The 20,975-nt window shown below is 41.6% G+C and overlaps 1 protein-coding gene across 1 annotated transcript in view; it reads left to right on the forward strand.

The window, feature by feature from the left end:
• Positions 1 to 10,616: 10,616 nt before the first annotated feature.
• LOC118832272 (netrin-4-like) overlaps positions 10,617 to 20,975 on the forward strand; it is a gene marked incomplete at its 5' end in the record, with an annotated part of 44,659 nt that continues 34,300 nt past the window's right edge. Inside the window, 2 exons of the mRNA XM_036739653.1 lie at positions 10,617 to 11,162; positions 18,528 to 18,791. Coding sequence (XP_036595548.1) covers positions 10,617 to 11,162; positions 18,528 to 18,791 — 810 coding nt within the window. The remainder of the gene's footprint in view (positions 11,163 to 18,527; positions 18,792 to 20,975) is intronic.

The following is a 20,975-nucleotide window of genomic DNA, read 5'->3' on the forward strand; positions in this document are numbered from 1 at the left end:
TGAGGAAAGGAATGAGCCTCATGGGACTTCCTGACCCCAGCAGTTCAATGAGCCTTTCAGCATTTGCAGGGAACTTCTGTGTTTTCTCTCTACCTCAGTGTTCTTGTTCTTTGAAGGGCTCTTCTTTATCCATAGAGATTAGCAGGACTTTAAGATACCTCACTTGCCTGCCTTCCTACCCCCAGAATTATTCTGATCTCTCCAGACTTGTTCCTGCTCTGAGTCAGTAGAACCTGAGTACAAACCCTACCTCAACCACTTACTAGCTGTATGATCCTAGGCAAGTCTCTTCACCTTTCTGTGCCTGTGTCCTCAACTAGAAAGTGAGGGAGGTGAGATCCAATGGCCTCTAAGGCACCCTTGAGCTTTAAATTTGTGATCCTATGACAGCCTCAACTCTATTTCAGCTACTCCAAAAATGCTCCCCACAATGGCAGGCATTCTACCATCAGCCATTCGCACCTTCAGATTTTGAAGGATTTCCAATGTTCTGAATTCCCTAGGAGAACAATAGAAGCCATGACAGAGGACAGACTATGGCGGAGTTTAGATTTATGGATGAGAATCACAGATCATGGGACCATAAATTTAGAATTGGAAGATACCTTGGAGGGCACATTAGTCCACACCTATCATTTTACAGATAAGGAAGATGGGAAAGGATGAACCTAGGCCCTCTGTCCTGAGTGCAGTGTTTATTCTTTGTGCTGGGCTTCCTCCCAGAATGTTAGAGCTGGAAAGAACCTTTAGTGATCAGCTGGTTCAAGGGTGCTCAACCTGAGGTCTAAGAACTTGTTGCTTTTAAATATGTACATTTTGATAATTGGGTTCCTTTGTAATCCTCTGCATTTTATTTTATGCATTTAAAAACATTATTCTGAGAAGGGACCCATGGGTTTCCCTAAACTGCCAAAGGTGTCCATGACACAGGGAAGATTAAGAACCCCTGATTAGTCCACTGGCTTTGTTGTAAAGATGATTTCTCTGTTCTAAAGTCCTTTCTAGCTGGAACATTATATCAGGGTTAAGAGTGGCCCTAATCCACTTTCAATCCTCTCTTAGCACCAATACCCTCCCTTTCAGAGCTTCTTTATTCTCCGTATTTCTACTAATATACCCATGGCAATTTCTGTTGGGAACTCTCCTTGTTTTGTTTTGTTTTTGAGCCAATGAACTTTCTGCCAGTTGGTAAGAAAGAAGAAGCAATAATTAGCTATTTCTGTCACTGAACTGTAGCCGATCTTCATGCAACTGCACGTCCTAGAATGCTAAGGAATGGTTATTAACCATGACAGGACTACTAAGCAAGTAGCTTCTGGGCAACTTTTTCATGTGGCAGATCTCAAAGCACTCATTAGTGTTTATGAGTGATGAAATCTTTTTTGTATGATTCATTTAGTATTTTATTTTTCTCCAGTTACTTGTAAAAACAATTTTTAACATTCATTTTTAAAATATTGAGTTCCAAATTCTCTCCTTTCTTCCTTCACCCTCCCCCCATTGAAAAGGCAAGCAATTTGATATAGGTTACAGATGTGTAGTCATGCAAAACACATCCATAATAGTCATGTTATGACAGAAAACATAGACCAAAACCAAAACAAACCCTCAAGAAAAATAAAGAAAGTCTGTATTCAGACACCATCAGTTCTTTCTCTGGGGATGGATAGCATTTTTTTAAATCTTAAGTCCTTCAGAGTTCTCTTGGATCCATTGTATTGCTAAGAATAGCTAAGTCATTCACAGCTGATCATCTTACAATATTGCTGTTACTTTGTTCATTGTAGAACATTTCACATCTCATGCAAGTCTCTCCAGGCTTCTTTTCTGAGAGCATCCTGATCACCATTTTTTATAGTACAATACTTCCATCACAATAACATACCACAACTTGTTCAGCCATTCCCCAATTGAAGGGCATCCCCTCAACCTCCAATCTTTTGCCACGAGGAAAGAGCTGCTATAAATATTTTTGTACATATAGGTCCTTTTCCTTTTTGTTTTTTTATCTCTTTTGAGATACAGACATAGTAGTGCTATTGCTAGGTGAAAGGGTATGCATGGTTTTACAGCCCTTTGGGCATAGTTACAAATTGCTCCACAGAAAGGTTGAATCAGTACACAACTCCACCAACAATGCATTAATGCCCCATTTTCTCACATCCCCTTCACCATTTGTCATTTTCCTTTTCTGACCTATTAGCCAATCTAATAGGTATAAGGTAGTACCTCAGAATTGTTTTAATTTGCATTTCTCCAATCAATAGTGAATTGGAGCATTTTTTTCAAACAACTATAGATAGTTTTGGTTATTTCATCTGAAAACTATTCATGTATTTTGATCATTTATCAATTAGGGAATGGCTCTTACTTTTATTAATTTGACTCAGTTCTCTACAGGCTTGAGAAATGAAGCCTTTATCAGAGAAAGTTGCTTCAAATTTTTTTCACAGCTAGCTGCATTTCCCTCCATCCTGTCCCCCCATTTACCCTATTCTGTTTCTCCTTTCACCCTATCTCTCCTCAAGTGTTTTGCTTCTGACTACCCCTTCCACCAATCTGCCCTCCCTTCTATCACGCCCCCCCCCTTTTCTATTATAGTCTTCCCCTCCTACTTTCCTGTAGGGTAGGATAAATTTCTATATCCAGTTGAGTGTATATGTTATTCCCTCTTTGAGCCAATTCTGATGAGGGTAAGGTTCATGTACTCTCCCTCACCTCCCCCTCTCTTTCCCTCCACTGTAAAAGCTTTCTCTTGCCTTTTTATGTGACATAATTTACCCCATTCTACCTTTCCTTTTCTCTTTCTCCTAGTATATTCCTCTCTAAAACCCCTTAATTTTATTTTTTAGATATCATCTCTTCATATTCAACTCACACCTGTGACCTCTGTCCATACATACTCCTTCTATCTGCCCTAATAATGAGAAAATTCTTATGAGCTACAAATATTATCTTCCCATATAGGAATGTAAACAGTTTAACCTTATTAACTCCCTCTTGATTTCCCTTTCCTGTTTACCTTTTAATGCTTCTCTTGAGTCTTGTGTTTGAAAATCAAGTTTTCTATTCAGCTATAGTCTTTTCATCAAGAATGCTTAAAAGTCCTCTATTTCATTGAATATCTATTTTCTCCCTGAAGGACTGGTCTCAGTTTTACTGGGTAGGTGATTCTTGATTGTAATCCTAGCTCCTTTGCTCTCTAGAATACCATATTCCAAGCCTCGTGATCCTTTAATGTAGAAGCTGCTAAATCTTGTGTTATTTTGACTGTGGCTCCATGATACTTGAATTGTTTCATTCTGACAGCTTGCGATATTATCTCCTTGATCTCAGAGGTCTGGAATTTGGCTATGATATTCCTGGGAATTTTCATTTTGGGATCTCCTTCAGGAGATGATTGGTGGATTTTTTCAATTTCTATTTTACCCTCTGGTTCTATAATATCACGGCAGTTTTCCTTGATAATTTCTTGAAAGATATTGTCTAGGTTCTTTTTTTGATCATGGATTTCAAGTAGTCCAATAATTTTAAAATTCTCTCTCTTGGATCTATTTTCCACATCAGTTGTTTTTCCAATGAGACATTTCACATTACCTTCTATTTTTTATTCTTTTGCTTTTGTTTTATCATTTCTTGCTTTCTCATAAAGTCGTTAGCTTCCATTTGCTCAATTCTAATTTTCAAGGAATTATTTTCTTCAATGAGCTTTTGTACCTCCTTTTCCATTTGGCCAATTCTACTTTTTCCAGGAGTTTTTCCCATCAGTGAATTTTTGTGCCTCTTTTTCCATTTGGCCAATTTTGCTTTTTAAGGCATTCATCTCCTCATTGGTTTTTTGGACCTCTTTTGCTGTTTGGCCTGATCTGTTTTTTAAAGTGTTATTTTCTTCAGTATTTTTTGGGTCTCCTTTACCAAGCTGTTGACTCATTTTTCATGATTTTTTTTTGCATCACTCTCATTTCTCTTCCCAATTTTTCTTCTACCTCTCTTACTTAATTTTCAAAATCCTTTTTGAACTCTTCCATGGCCTGAAACCAATTCATATTTTTCTTGGAGGTTTCGGATGCTGGTACTTTGACTTCTTCTGAGTGTGTGTCTTGATTTTCCTTGTCACCATAATAACTTTCTATGATCAGATTTTTTCTATTGTTTGCTCATATTCCCAGCCTATTACTTGATTTTTAAGTCTTTGTTAAAGCAGGGCTCTATTTTCAGGGTGGGGGGCATACTCTCCCAAGCTTCATTGTTTTTGTGAAGCTGTTTTCAGAGGTACTTCTAGGCACCTGTAAGTTTTTAGTTCTTGTTGTAAGGAGAGGTGTTTACTCCTCTCCTGGCCTGTGCTCTGGTCTGTGAGTGACCAGAAGTACTCTTTTCTGCCCTGGAACTGTGAGGAGGGGCCCCCTCCACTGAGGCAACAAGCTCTGGTGTGCTAGTGCTCCTCCTTCCCCTAAGACTGCCACCCAGGACTATGCCCAGAATCTCAGTATGGGTAAAGCAACAGTCCTGCCTCAGTGCTAGCAAAAAGACCCCTGTAATCTCCTTCTGACCAATTGTTTGACCTCCTTAGGGTCTGTGGACTGCGAGCTCTGGAAGCAGCCACTGTAGCTGCTGATTCAGTGGCTCCCAAGACCTGTTCCTGGTTTGCTGGGGCCCCTTTTGCTCTGGTGCAGCCTGCTCCAGACTGGGCTCCTCTGTCACCCTGGTTTAACAGACCTTTCCTACTGACTGTCTAAGTTGTCTTGGGCTGGAAAATTGTTCCAGTCCATCTTTTTGTGGGTTCTGTTACTCTAGAATATGTTTAGAGTTATTATTTTAAAGGTGTTTTGAGGGGTTTGGGGGAAAGCTCAGGTGAGTGCCTGCCTTTACGCTACCGTTTTGGCTCTGCCTCCAAATGATGAAATCTTGATACAAAGGAAAAGGATTTCTTTCACAATTCTCATCTTCCTCAGGCTTTCCATATACATATATATAATGTATATGTATATGTGTGTGTGTGTATATATATAGTTTCTATGTATATGTATGTATGTGTGTGTATGCATGTATATCTTGTTGTATTATATATCTATATATACACACAATAATATATACATGCATATATATGTATATATATATATAATGCATGCAACAATATATCTCGATATTTGTGTGTGTGTTTGTGTAGCCATTTGGGGAATTTGTTTTGTTTGACTGTGCATATTTAATTTTTTTTATTTAGCAGGAGAAGGGAAGGGGAGAAAACAGATTTCTGTTCATTTTTTTAAACTGAGAATTGGGAGGTTGCTACAAATGCAGAATGTTGCATTCACTTTTTTGCAAATAGTATTTTGTTTTTTCCAATTTCATGTAAAGATAGTTTTCAACATTAATTCTTATAAGATTTTGAGTTCCAAACTTTTCTCCCTCCCTTTCTTCCCTACCCCCTCCTCAGCAATCAGCAGCCTGATATAGATTATACACATGCAATCATGTAAACATATTTCCACATTAGTCATGTTGTGAAAGAAAAAACAGAACAAAAGGGAAAAGACATACACACACACAGTGAAAATAGTATGCTTTGATTTGTATTCAGATGCCATAGCTCTCTCTCTGGATGTGGATGGCATTTTCCATCATGAATCTTTTGGAATTGTCTTGGATCATTGTATTGCTGAGAAGAGCTAAATCTATCATAGCTGATCATCACACAGTGTTGCTGTTACTATGTACAGTGTTTTCCTGATTCTGCTCACTTCACTCAGCATCAGTTCATGCAAGCCTTTCCAGGTTTTTCTGAAATCTGCCTGCCCATCATTTCTAATAGCACAGCAGTAATCCATTGCATTCATATACCACAACTTGTTCAGTCATTCCCCAACTGACGGACATCCCCTCAATTTTCAAGTCTTTGCCACCACAAAAAGAGCTGCTATAAATATTTTTTGTACATGTAGGTCCTTTACCCCTTTTTTATGATATCTTTGGGACATAGACCTAGCAGCAGTATTGCTGGATCAAAGGGTATGCACAGTTTGATTGCCCTTTGGGCATAGTTTCAAATTGCGCTCCAGAATGGTTGGATCAGTTCTCCAACATTTATCATTTTTCTTTTCTATCATATTAGCTAATCTAATAGGTGTGAAGTGGCACCTCAGAGTTGTTTAATTTGCATTTCTCTTATCAATAGTGATTTAGAACATTTTTTTATATGACTATAGATAGCTTTAATATCTTCATCCAAAAACTGCATGTTCATATCCTTTGACGATTTACCAATTGGGGAATGACATGTGTTCTTATAAATTTGACTCAGTTCTTTATACGCTTTAGAAATGATACAGGCCTTTATCAGAAAGACTGGCTATAAAAATTGTTTCCCATCTTCCTGCTTTCCTTCTAATCTTGGTTGCATTGGTTTTGTTTGTGCAAAACCTTTTAAATTTAATGTAATCAAAATTATCCATTTTGCATTTATAATCTTCTCTATCTCTTGTTTGGTCATAAATTCTTCCATTCTCCATAGATATCACAGGTAAACTATTCCTTGCTCTCCTAATTTCCTTATGGTATCACCCTTTATGTCTAAATCATGTACCCATTTTGACCTTATCTTGGTATATGGTGTGAGATGTTTGTCTATGCCTAGTTTCTGCTATGCTATTTTCCAGCTTTCCCAGGAGTTTTTGTCAAATAGTGAGTTCTTATCCCAGAAACTGGAGTCTTTAGGTTTATCAAGCATAGATTACCATAGTCATTTACTACTGCTATGTGTACCTAATTTATTCCACTGATCCAGCACTCTGTTTCTTAGCCAGTACCAAATAGTTTTGATGATTGCTGCTTGATAACATAGTTTTAGATCTGGTATGGCTAAGCCACCTACCTTTGCATTTTTCATTAATTTAATTGATATTCTTGACCTTTTGTTCTTCCAGGTGAATTTTGTTATAATTTTTCTAGCTCTATAAAATAATTTTTGGTATTTTGATTGGTATGGCACTGAATAAGTAAACTAATTTAGGTAGAATTGTCATTTTATGATATTAGCTCAGCCTACCCATGAGCAATTGATATTTTTTCACTTGTTTAGATCTGACTTTATTTGTATGAAAAGTGTTTTGCAATTGTGTATATACAGTTCCTGGGTTTGTCTTGGCAAGTAGACTTCCAAATATTTTATATTGTCTATAGTTATTTTAAATGGAATTTCTCTATCTCTTGATGCTGGGCTTTTTTGGTAATATATAGAAATGCTGATGAGTTATGTGGGTTTATTTTATATCCTGTGACTTTGCTAAAGCTGTTAATTATCTCAAGTAGGTTTTTAGTTGATTCTCTAGGATTCTCTAAGTGTACCATCATATTATCTGCAAAGAGTGATGGTTTTGTTTCCTTATTGCCTATTCTAATTCCCTCAATTTCTTTTTCTTCTGTTATTGCTAAAGCTAACATTTCTAATGCAATATTGAAAAATAGTGGTGATAATGAGCATCCTTGTTTCACCCCTGATCTTAATGGGAAGGCTTTTAGCTTATCCCCATTATAGATAGATAGATACTACTTATCATTTTATGGAAAGCTCCATTTATTCCTATACTCTCTAGTGATTTTAATAGGAGTGGGTGCTGTATTTTGTCAAAGACTTTTTTCTGCATCTATTGAGATAGTCATATGATTTCTTTTGCTTTTGTTATTGATATGGTCCATTATGTTGATAGTTTTCCTAATATTGAACCAGCCCTGCATTCCTGGAATAAATTCTACCTGGTCATATTGTATTATCCTAGTGATAAATTGCTGTAATCTCTTTGCCAATATTTTACTTAAGTTTTTTGCATCAGTATTCATTGGGGGAATTCTTTATCTGTTTTGGCTCTTCCTGGTTTAGTTATTAGCACTATATTTGTGTCATAAAAGAAATTTGGTAGGAATCCTTCTTTACCTACTTTTCTCAAATAGTTCATATAGTATTGGAATTAGTTGTTCTTTAAATGTTTGGTCGAATTCACTTGTAAATCCATCTGGCCCTGGAGATTTTTTTCTTAGGGAGTCTGTTGGTGGCTTGTTTAATTTCTTTTTCTAAAATGGTTATTTAAGTATTTTATTTCCTCTTCTGTTAATCTGGGTAATTTATATTTTTTTTAAATATCCATTTCACTTAGATTGTCAGATTTATTGGCATATATTTGGGCAAAATAGCTCCTAATGATTGTTTTAATTTCCTCTTCACTGGCGGAGAATTTATCCTTTTTGTTTTTGACACTGGTAATATTTTTTCTTCTTTCTTTTTTTAAAAATCAAATTAACCAAGGATTTATCTATTTTTTTTCATTAAGCTAGCTCTTAGTTTTATTAGTTTAATAGTCTTCTTTCTTTTAATTTTTTACTCTCTCTGTTGATTTCCAGAATTTCTAATTTGTCATTTAATTGGGGATTTTAATTTGTTCTTTATCTAGCTTTTTTTAATTGCATGCCCAATTCCTTCATCTGCTCTTTCTCTATTTTATTCAGGTAAGCATTTAGTTATAAAATTTTTCCTAAGAACTGCTTTGGCTCTCATAAATCTCATAAATTTCAGCATGTTGTCTCATTATTGTCATTCTCTTTTGTGAAGCTATTGATTTTTTCTGATTTGTTGTTTGACCCACTCATTCTTTAGGATTAGATTATTTAATTTCCAATTAGTTTTTGATCTATTTTCTATGGCCTTTTATTACAGGTAATTTTTATTGCATCATGGTCTTTCTGCATTTGATTGTGAGGTGATTTCACTTTTAGATGAGATCATTGCATTATCAATTGTACTTAGTGACAGGAAACCTATCAAAAAATTGGAGTAATCTGTCAATATTTGTAACATAAAACAAAACTTTTTTAAAAATCATTTTAATAAAGAAGATAAGATCCAGGGACATAGATGTGTTAACCACTTTCTAGTAGCTGAAGGGCCATCTTGTGGAAGGGAGATTAGGCTTGTTCTGTCTGGCTCCAGAAGGTAGGACTAGAAACAGTTGGGTAGAGTTTGAAGAAAGGCAGATTTTGGTTCAATGGAAGAAATGTTCCTAGTGCTTAGAAGTGTCCCTGAGTAGACAGGGAGGGAGATAGCAGGTTTCTTTCAGGAAGTCTTCAAGCAAAGACTGGAGGTCTTTGTTGGTTTAAAGTCTTATAGAATTCAAGAACTAGAAAGAACTTTACAAAACTAAATATTATAAGATAGAATGATAGAGATGGACGTAACCTTTAGAAATTAGAATTAGAAATCATCTAATCAACCTCTAAATATGGCAGAGGAAAAAACCAAGGCCCAGGAAAAGAAGAGACTTTGTTGGTGATGTTTAATAAATGCTTTTTGGATGAATGATTTGGAGTCAAAAGACCTGGGTTCAAGTCCCAGCTCTGACACTCATTATCTGTGGAATCCTGGGCAAACCAGCTAATCTTTGTAAAATGTAAAAAGTGAAAAATTTCACTCTTTACTTTAGTGGGCTGTTGTGAGAGAAGTATTCTGTAAATTGTGATGTATCATGGATGTCAGCTCTCATTAGTATATGTATTATTTGGGCAGAGTTTGAGTGAATTCCTGTTTAGGGATGTAGGACTGGATGTCCAACCAAGGTGCTTTCCAACTCTGGGATTTCATGGAATCGAACTTGAACCGGCATTTGGGGAGACCGAGAGAAAAGAGAAGGGTGTTCCAGACATGGGGAACACTGGACAAAGGCACAATAGGGGGGAATCTGAACTGGGGATGGGAGGGGTTGGAATAATAAGGGTGACTTGTTTGGCTGAAGAGGAGCAGGAGATGAGATGGGAAGGGTAAGATTATGGAGGATATCAAATGCCAGTCAGAGGTATTTGGACTTGACACTGGAGATTTAGTGAAACTGGGAAATTGGCAAAGTGTTCTTTGCCAATCTGAACCTTATTTTGTGGATCCTTTCCCCTCCCATCCCACCTTTAGGCACCCTTTTCTCTGCTCCCATCCAAATTTAACTTTAGTAAATTCTCTTCCCTCTACCTTCTACCACTGTGTGAACATTCATGCCTGGGCTGCCCCTCCCAAGGGGCTTTGCACCCTCAGTCTCTTCTCTAAAGGTTTTGTCTCCTGGAGAAGGAATGTTGAGTCTTAGCCTGCAGGTAGAAAGGCCTTCCTCAACAATGTTGAAATCACCCCATGGAGATGGGCAGGCAGTTGCCTACTCTGCCTAGACATAAGGCAGGCCCAGAGGAGTTGTAAGTTCATGAATAGCAGAGACCATTTGGGGCTCTCAGGGAATGGGGTCTGGTGTAGGCCCTGAACCAGGAAGGAGAATACCTGGGTTCTAGGTATAGTTTGGCTCTTCTGCTGATCACTACCTGCATGACCCTGGCCAAGTCTCTTCCTGGGCCTTGGTTTTCTCCTCTGCCATATTCAGAGGTTGATTAGATGATTTCTAAAGGTTACTTCCATCTGTATCATTCTATCTTGTAATATTTTGTGTTCTAAAGTTCTTTCTATTTCTTCTATTCTATTAAACTTTAAACCTAATACTCTTTAAATGGGGATAAGAAGATAGAAAAGGGGAGGGGCAAGGAGGATGTGAGCTGATGTTTCTAAATCTGACCTTTTTTGTGGGGTGGGGGGTGATGTTTTTGTCACACATCCAGGGAAACTCCATGCCTGTGACCACCGTGCCTGCAACCCACCTGTGGGGAACCTTGCCACAGGCAGGACCCCTATCACGTTCACCACCTGTGGGGAGAGTGGCACAGAGCTCTCCTGCTCCTATGTGGGCCAGCCTCCCCTCCCTTCCAGCACCATGAACTGTGGTCATCTTCAGTGCACCAAGTGCAATGCTCAACAACCCAACAATTCCCACCCACCATCCTCCATGACGGATGACGTCTTTACATCTCCCAACACCTGGTGGCAGTCAGCTGCGGGGATCTCACGAGAAGAGATTCGTCTGGACTTTGAGACAGAGTTCTATCTGACTCATGTCATCGTGGTTTTCAAGTCTCCCCGGCCAGCCGCCATGATCCTGGAGCGTTCCCAGGATGGAGGACATACCTGGAGACCCTATAAATATTTTGCCACCAACTGTACGGACACCTTTGGGCTCCAAGATGACCTCATTGAAGAAGGCTCCCTTTGCACATCTAGGTATTCAGATGCTGTTCCTTGTACCAGAGGTGAGGTAAGTACCCCATCCATTAGTTTGGCACTCAAAGCCCTCTATAATCTGTCCCCAGCCTATTTCTTATCTTCAGTATAAACCCTCTATCTCCAGTAAGTTTGGTGTCCTCAGGGATTCTTGCACAGGCTGTGCTCACTACTACCTCCCCATCTCCAACAGGAATCCCTCTCCGCCACACCCAAACTCATCTCTAAATCCATCCTACAAGGCCCAATTTCTTCTTGAACATTTCCTCCATCACCTCTGCCCCCATTGGGCTGGCTCCCTTTCCTCTGCACTTCTGTTCCACTGATTGGCTGTACCCAGGCTCTCAAATTCAATTAGCACATTGCTTTTAAGTTCATAGAACTTCATTATTGCACTCAAATCTTTGTCTCTCTCCACAAAGACTTGTAAATCCAGGTCCATGTTCAACTAAACAAAAGGCTGCATGATACCTCTAAGGCCAAAACCCTCACCCCATGATTGAATTTAGTTTAATGAGCATCTATTCAGTCTAACTTTGTGTGAGGCATTGTGCTAAGATGGGCATATAAAGATCTTCTCCTCCTCCTCCTCCTCCTCCTTCTCCTCCTCCTCCTCCTCCTCCTCCTCCTCCTCCTCCTCCTCCTCCTCCTCCTCCTCCTCCTCCTCCTCCTCCTCCTTCTACTTCTTCTTCTTCCTGCCCCTCATCATGTATTTCCAAAACTGATTTTTCACACATGACTGTAGGGCCCTTACATTTATTTCTATTAAATTTCATGTTGTCAGGAAAGTGTGGAATCATGGTTGGAGAACTGGCCTCGAATCCAGGAAGACCTAAGTTCAAGTTCTCCCTCAAGACATACTGGCTGACCCTGGGAAAGTCACTTCCCCTCTGGTTGCTCTAGGTAGCTCTCTAAGACTTCTTATTGCTAAGGAGTTACCAATCAGATTTCACCTCCTATCCTTATAAATTTAAGAACCCTTATGCCTTTAAATCATTGATAAAAATGTTAACATGAACAGATCCCTGGGGCACTCTTCTATAGACAACCCTCCACGGAGATGTAGCAGTATTAACAACTACTTTTCTAGCCATTCAACCAGTTCTAAATCCACCTGACAGTACTATTATTTAGGCCAGAGGTGTTGGACAGCCCAGAACACTTGAGTGCTAAGAAAGCCTAAACCAGATTAAATTGTAATGAGGAAATGTTTAACAAAACAAAAATACAGAGAACATAGCTAATGTTCATATGTGGTTTTCTAAGTCAATATGAGGCTCATAGTGATCTTATGTATGGTTTAGTGACCTTCATTTCTATCTGAGTTTGACACCACAAGTCTAGCTTATGGGTTTTATCTGCAAGAGTAGTGCAAGAGGCATTGTCAAATGATTTGCCATAATCTAGAGCTGTATCTACAGAATTTTATTAAGTTACCAGTCTAGTAACCCTACCCAAAAAAGGAGGTGGGGTTAGTCTGGCATGACTTGTTCTCAATGAAGCTGAGGTGATTCCAGGAATCTGATGACTGAATGGTCTGTGTGCCGGAACCCCAACCCAAGTAGACCCATGAGGCAAGTTCCCCAGTCTTGCATTCCCTTGGGCATCAGAGCTGCCATGCTGCCAGTTCAGCTAGATCTTCTGATTCTGGTTCCAAGTATCAACATTAAACTCACCAATTTAATAGTTTGAAGACCCTGCTCTTCCAATTTTTTTTCAGAATTGAGAAAACCTTTACTCTCTTCCAGTCCTGCTCCCCAAGATCTTTGATGAGCAGTCACAACCACCAAATCTCCTGCTACTCTTCAGTATAGATCAGTGTAGACCTGGTGACATGGACTCATCAAGGGCGGCCAAGGGTTCTCTCATTGTCCCTCCTCAGACTCACCTTGGGTTTCAATTCCCTCTTAACCATTTTTTGCTTTGTTCTTTCTTGCCTGAAGACCATTCTCTTTGACAAAGCAGATGGAGACAAAATGAGTTGAATCGTGCTTTTGTCATCCGCCTCTTTTCTCTGGGATAGCTTAAAACTAAAAGTTCTATCTGTGGCCCACAGTGTTCGTTGCCTTTCTATATTCTAAGGCCCCTTATTTTATTCTTATGGGATTTACATTCATCTTGATCATTACCTTTGTTTCCCTCTAGCTTGTTCTGGACTCTAAAGCTCATATGGTGAATAATCCATTTTCTTTCCAAGACACAAAACTCTGCTCTCCTTAGAGTATTTCTCTCTTCTCATCCAGTTCTCTTCCACCCTCACAACATCTCACTTACTTTCCCCAAAAACCACCTTACCTACAGACAGGTAGGTGGTACAGTAGATCGAGCATAGACCTGTAGTCAGGAAGACCTGAGTTCAAGTTTGAAATCAGACACTCATTGGCTGTGTGACCCTGGGCAAGTCACTTAAGCTCTGTTTGCCTCAGTTTCCTCCTCTGTAAAATGAGGAAAATAATAGCACCTATCTCTCAGGGTTGTTGTAAGGATCAAATGAGATAATGTTAGTAAAGTACTTTGCAAACTTTAAGGTGCCGTATAAATGCTGGCCATTAGGGCCATGCATACTTGTCAGAGCTGAGGTTTGAATCTAATCTACCATTTTGTTGTCGTTGTCCAACATGACCGACTCTATCTGACCCAGTGGACTTTGTCCATGGGATTTTCTTGGCAAAGAAACTGGAGCGGTTTGCCTTTTCCTTCTCCAATGTGTCTCCCCATTTTACAGATGAGGAAACTGAGGCAAACAGGGGCTAAGTGACTTTCCCAGGGTCAAGCAGCTAGTAAGTATCTGAGTCTGGATTTGAATTCAGATCTTCCTGACTTTAGGCTCCATCCACTGCGGCTGCCAGTCAAAGTAGAGGAGCGCAGCACTGCAGAGTCCAAAAGATGCTATTGAAGGTGTCAGGGCCAAGGATGGATAGGCGTCCGAAGAGTGGGGGAAGGGTAGAATGGGACTGTAGCAAGCGGGAGGGTGGAAGCATTTGCCAACATCAAGGAAGCTTGAACACTGAAGCAATCTCCTGCCTCAACTCCTAGGCTTTATATGATTGGGGGAGGGGAGGAGAGGAGGGGAGAAGGAGGAGGGAAGAAATCAATCCCACCAAAGCTGGTTTAGGTCCTCCAGATGGGAAGCGCTTGGTGAAAATGAGGAATCCAAGGGCAGAACACCCACCTCAGTTCCTGTTAAGGACATCCTGATGCCGAGAGCCATTATGAGGGACCAGATACTTGGAATAATGCCAGGTGGGGTCAGTTGCCTGAGACAGCACACGTAAGCCCAGGGAAGAGCCACCCTTTCCGCCCCCTCCCACATCTCCCACTTTCTGTGAACCAGAATCAGAGGACCTTGCCTAAATTGGCAGTAGGGCAGCTCTGATGCCCAGGGGAATGCAGGCAGTGGACTGAGGGACCTCCCTCGCAGTTCTGCTTGGGTAGGGGATGCTGGAACCTGGACTAGCCAGACGTCGGCTTACGGCTGTGTGGGCTGGTGGAATGTGGACAGCTGGCCTCTGCAGCTGGGGCTGTTAGCTCATGGCTCCCTTGGCCTGGGGAATGTCAAGGCCCTCTGTGTTTTGGAGAGGATACGTGACGGCTCAATTTATGGTGAGGGAAAAGAGGACCCACCACAATCCATGGGGGCTCAGGATGAAGGCCCTCATGGGCTGGGCTGCTTGATCAGGTGAGGGCTTGTGGCTGCATCAGGCAGTCTGACTGGGATTTGATCGTGCCAGACCCACAATAGAATGATCTCTGGGGCATCAGCCGACACCCCCTCCCCCTTTCCTCTGGGCCCTCGCAGAGCACAAAGGAATGGACAAAATATTTTCTATGCAGCAAGTTTTTAAACTTGCCTGTCCACTCGAAAAAAAAAATGCAGAGATAGAGAGCGAGGGAATCTCTGTGAAATCAACGGCCGATATCACCTCTCGGTTTTGTGGACCAGAGCCCATAAGAACAAGGACAGAACCACCAACTCTCCGGTTGTAAGAGATGTCAGAGGGCAGCTACTCCAACCCCTATAGGGAGAGATATCCCTGGCAAGTGTTAACAATCCAGTGAGTAGTGGCAAATCACAGACAGGTCACTTAACCTCCCTTCCGCCTCAGTTTCTTCACCTGTAAAGTGAGGGACATTGGCCCAGGTGACTTCTGATGTCTCATCCCTCTCCAGACCTCGGATTCTGTCCATTCAATGAGTCAGCCTTGGAACCCAAGTTTGAAATGGATAGGATTGAACCTTGAAGTTGCTGTTCAGTCATTTCGTTTTTCCGTCGTGTCCAACTCTTTGTGATCCCGTTTGTCAGAGATACCAGAGTGATTTGCCATTCCCTTCTCCAGCTCACTTTACAGGTTCAGTGACTTGCCCAGGGTCACACAGCTAGTAAATGTCTGAGGCCAGATTTGAACTCAAGTCTTCCTGACTCCAGGGCTACTGCTCTAACCACTGTGCTGCCTAGCTGTCCCAAAAGAGAAGTTACATGACTTACCCAGCTAGTAAGTGTCTGAGGATGGATTTGTGCTTGCATCTTTCTGATTCCAGGTCCAGCACTCTATCCCCTGTGCTACCAGCTGCCAAAAGAATTTCCGCAGAGCTACCCTCCTACACGCAAATATAATATGCAACTTCCTATGAGGAATTTTGTTGTTGCTCGGTCATGTCCAACTCTGTGACACCATTTGGGGCAGAGATACTGCAGTGGTTTGCTATTTCCTTCTCCAGCTCATTTTACAGATGAGCTGTTAAGTGACTTGCCCAGGGTCACATAGCTAGTAAGTGTCTGAGGACAGATTTGAACTCAGGTCTTCCTGACTCCCAGCCTGATGCCCTGTCCACTGCACCACTTATCTACCCTGGGACCTTGATAAGTCATAGCTAAAGTCAGCCAGCTAAGATACAAAGAACTCTGTAAGTGAAGTGAACACGATGAGGGGCAGTGATGGAAAGGGCCCTGGATTCCATTTTTTTCTTTCTTACTTACAATTCGTGTGATTTGAGGCAACTCACTCACCTTCTCTGGGCCTCTGTTTCCACACCTGGGAAATGAAGGTGTTGGACCAGCTGATCTCCCAGGTGCCTGAATTCAAGCTTATGAACATGGGGCTTGGGAGACAGGAGACCCGAGCTCTCATCCCATCCCTATCCATAATTCTCTTTGTTACCCTGAGACTTCTTTTGGGGTCTCAGTTTCCTCCTCTGCAAAGGGAGGGAGCTGGATGAAATGATTCCAAGGTCGCTTCCAGCTCTAAGATTCTCTAAAGAGGAATTAAGCCTCGAGAACAAATGTTGCTGAGTGGGCTGGCTTGCTGACAGAGAGCCTGCATGGTATGTCAGCCCACCCTCTGGCCCGCCCTTGGTATAAAGGGCCCCGCTGAGCAATAGAGCCCAAGCAGAAAGCAAGACTGGGGGCTGATCTCATGGAGACAAAAATAGAACACCCCTATCTGGTCATGACTCAGAGCCCCAGTCAGAGGCTCCCAGGGAGGCAAGGGGCTCTTTTTCCTCTGGAAGCCTGGATGGAAGGGGTGGGGGGAAGTTCATAACTATTCCAAGGGGGAAAAAGAAGCATTCCTCCGTCTGGGGCAAAGGACTGTAGGTTGGCAAAATTTGATTTTTATGTTCTCAGTCTCCTTTCTCTAGGTCTGCTCTGACTAAATGCTTGGCACATAAATGCTTAATATGTGCTTTTTTAAAAATTCATTCATTCTTTCCTTCCTTTCCTCAATGCCTCAGCATCCTTCCCCTCTCTCCCTTCAGGTTCCTAATGCTTCTCTTTCATTTTCTCCCTCCCTCCCTCTTTTTCCTTTTATATATTTTTATATTTTTCTCTTGGCGATCATTTACCATTTAGGCTGAAGATAAGTGATAGAATCCTAACCTATCAAAACCCAAAGGCACCTTAGATTGAGCCCAATAAGTGTTTATCACACAAAGGGAATCTGAGTCATGGAAAGGAGAAATAACACCCAGTGTCCTCCTGGGAGCGAGAGAAGAAGCCAGGTCTGACATTCCCAGAAGCCGGCAAAAGGTCTTAGCCATCACTGGGCTTATTGAATCCCTTCATTTTAATGGACTTTGAGCCTCAGAGAGATGGAATCACTTGTTGGAGGCCACACAGCCAAGTGAGTCGCCTCCGGTGATTCTATCTCACAGTATCTTTCTTGGCTTGCCTCCTCACCCCCATTCAGGCCCTCATCATCTCTCATCTGCACCATTGCAATAGACTCTTAATCGGTCTTCCAGAAGCTAGGCTTCACCCTCTCCAGTCCTGCCCACACACAGCTGGAAAATGAGTATTTGTACCCCTAGCCATGGTAGGTACAGAAGAAATGTTTGGTGAATTGAGCTGAGTATGTTCTGGTGCCAGACCTAGTGGCCTTACCATTATTCTGGACTCCTGAACTTTAGTGCAGGCTTCTCTTCTCTTTATTTAAATAGATATGTTGCAAACTCTGGGAGAATTATTTTCAGACTTATCTGTAATGGTGGCATGGAAGACTGTCCTCCTTAAAGGAATTTCAGGCTTCGGTAAACTAAGTGAGGGAGACATTGGCTCAGGATGGCTAGTGGACGCCATAGTGCACCATGGAGTCAGGGAGACCTAAGTTCAAGTGTGTCATCAGACACTTACTAGCAGTGTGACCTTGGGGCAAGCTACTTATGTCTGCCTTAGTTTGTTCATCTGTAAAAAGAGCATGATAATCATAGCACCTACCTCCCAGGGTTGTGGGAAGGGTAAAATGAGATTGGATTTATAAAGGGCTTTTGCACTCCATAAAGGTCATTCTTAGTCCTAATTATTGTCATTATGTCTTGTTTTGCATGACTGCATATGTGTAATCTATGTAAAATTACTTGCCGTCTCAAGGAGGTGGGTGGAGAGGAAGGGAGAAAATATGGAACTCAAAATTTTAAAAAAAGAATGTTAAATTTTTTTGTTTACATGTAATTGAGAAAAAATAAAATAAAAATCAAGTATTATTATTATTCTGCCATGCAGACATCTATTCTATCTACTGGAAAGGCTGGCTCTAGCTAAGAATGAACACTACTTTAGGTCTGGATTCACAGAATGTCAGAATTGGAAAGGACCTCAGATATCATCATTTTTACAGAAGGGGACACTGAGGCCCAGAGAAGGGAAGTAACCTAACCAAAGTCAAATAGTCAGTAGGTAGGAGAGACTTGATTTTAGCTCAGGTCTTCTTACTAATTTTTTTTTTCTTTTTCTACCATATTATTGCCTTTTACAGAACAGACCCTCTAGTCTCAATTCCATTCAACTAGCACATATTAAATGCCTCCTTATGGTGCTGGTGATACAAATACAAAAATAAGAATCCTTGCTTTTGGGGAGCTCATATTCTATTCAGGTAGCTTGATTCGTATTTTTGTCTCCCAGGTCATCTACCGGGCCCTAACTCCAACTAATCAGATTGATGATCCTTATGGCCCAGAAGCCCAAGATTTGCTAAAGCTCACCAACCTGCGTCTTCTGCTGCTAAAAAGGCAGGATTGCCCCTGCCAGGGGGTGAGGCTCCTGGAGAAGCCCCAGCGATTCACCCACTATGCCATCTATGACCTGATTGTCCGTGGAAGCTGCTTCTGCAACGGACACGGGGAGATGTGTCAGCCCGCAGACGAGACGGGGACCTCCAGAAGTATGGTGAGGAACGTGACCTCAGTGGGGCTGGGGTCCTGCCTTGTCTGCCTGCTGGGGAAATGAGTGTTCACATGAGCTGGCCTTTAAAGGTTCCCAATATGTAAGGGAGAGCAGAGGATCTTGTCATGGCTGGATGGAGAGGGAAGAGGGGGAGAAGGAGCAAAGCCTGATTGATGGGAAGGATCTCATGCTTTGTTTGTTCTAGCTGACCTAGGATAGACGACTTTATGGCTCTGCTCATGCCATTCTCTCCGTCCTCTTCTTCATCTTGTTCTATGGAGGTCTTTCCTATCTTTTAAAGCCAATCTCAAGTGCCACCTCACCTGTGAAGCTTCCCTCACCACCAAGGTAGAAATACCCTAAACCTCCATAGCTCTCAGCACCTCCCTCCTGTGTCACCTTCTGTCGTGTATTACAGTGATGTGTGTACTTGTCTCACCTTCTTTACTAGACTAGAAGCCCTCTGAGGGCAGGGATTATGTTTTGCACCTCTTTTATCCCCTATGGCTTTTCACAGAGAGTATTGGATCTTAGAATATTAGAGCTTGGAAGGAACTCAATACATACAATATTAGAACATAGAGCAAGGAACATTAGAGCTAGATGTGACCTCAGAGGCTGCCTCTCATTTTACAGAGGAAGAAATTGAAATCCACAGAGGGCACATTGCCAAACCGCCGGGACATAAATTTGCTTGTAACCCAGGTAACCAGGCAATCACCTCTTTCACCATCATCATCATCATAACTACCATTTATACGGCGCCTTAAGGGTTGCAAAGTGCTATACAAATACCTCATGTGATCCTAAGGAGTAGGTACCTTTATTATCCCCATTTTACAGGTGAGGAAAATAGAGTCTAAGTGGTCAAGTGACTTGCCCAGGATCACATAGCTAGTAAGTGACTAAGGCAGAATTAGAGCTCAGGCTTTCCTGACTCCCAAGACTAGTGACACGTCCACTTCACTATGTAGCTGCCTAAGAATTAGAGGATATCTCTAGAAATCAGGTGCCATCCTTAACGTCCTTTCTCTGATGAATGTAGCAATTCCAATGCCGGAAGACATGAGTCGATAAAGCTGTGCAGATGGAGGCAGGAAAGCGTGCTGCGGCCACCCAGAAGATAAGCCCAGTGACCCTTACTGGGGCCAGCAGCGCTTTCATAAGCTCAGGGGCAGTTTCTCCTTTCCCTTAGTGGCCTGTGGGGCAGAGTTGGATAGAAATATTTGGAAGAGGTTTCAATGACTCATCCCTGTAAGAACATGAGGAAACCACTGTTGGTGTCATGGAAAGAGCCCTGGATTAGTTATTTGGAGACCTGGCTTCTAGTTCCAGCACAACTGAGAGAGCAATGGTCCTAGAGCCAGGAAGACCTGAGTTCAAATCCGGCCTCAGACACTTACTAGCTGTGGGACCCTGGGCAAGTCACTTAACCCTATTTACCTCATTTTCCTCAAATGTAAAATAGGAGTAATAACAGAATAACCCCTCACAGGGGTTGTTCTGAAGATCAAAGGAGATCATATTTGTAAAACTCTTAGAACAGTGCCTGGCACATAGTAGGTGCTTAATAAATGCTTGTCTCCTTTCCTTCCTCTGTCACCATTTCACTGTGTGGCCTTTATCAAGCTCCTCAACTTCTTTGGGCCCCAGGTTCCCCAACTGTAAATGATGTGGGATTAGATAAGCTGAAGGGATATTTTGATGGGACAACGACCTTCCTCTCTGCACTTCCTAATTTATCTGTGTCCTTCCTAAAAGATGGCACCCAGACCAGAATGCAATATTCCACTAAATTACTAACCTCAGCAGAGCAAGATACAGTGGGACTGATGTTTAGTTGTGTCCGATTCTTTGTGACCCCACTTGGGGTTTTCTTGGTAGAGACACTAGAGGGGTTTGCCATTTCCTTTTCCAGTTCACTTTACAGGTGAGGAAACTGAGGCAAACAGGGTTAAGTGACTCGCTTAGGGTCACACAGCTAATAATTGTCTGAGGTCAGATTTGAAGTTAGATCTTCCTAACTCCAAGCCTGGCACTCTGTCCACTGTACCACCTAGCTGCCCCACAGTGGGCCTATATCATGGATCCCATGTCTCTCTTACTTCAATCTAGGATGTCATTTATTCATTTTTTTGCTTGTCTAACACATTTTTGACATATTGATGTAACAACAATTAGGCTAGC

Source organism: Trichosurus vulpecula, chromosome 9 (assembly GCF_011100635.1).
Source record: "Trichosurus vulpecula isolate mTriVul1 chromosome 9, mTriVul1.pri, whole genome shotgun sequence".
NCBI classification, from domain to species: Eukaryota; Metazoa; Chordata; class Mammalia; order Diprotodontia; family Phalangeridae; genus Trichosurus; species Trichosurus vulpecula.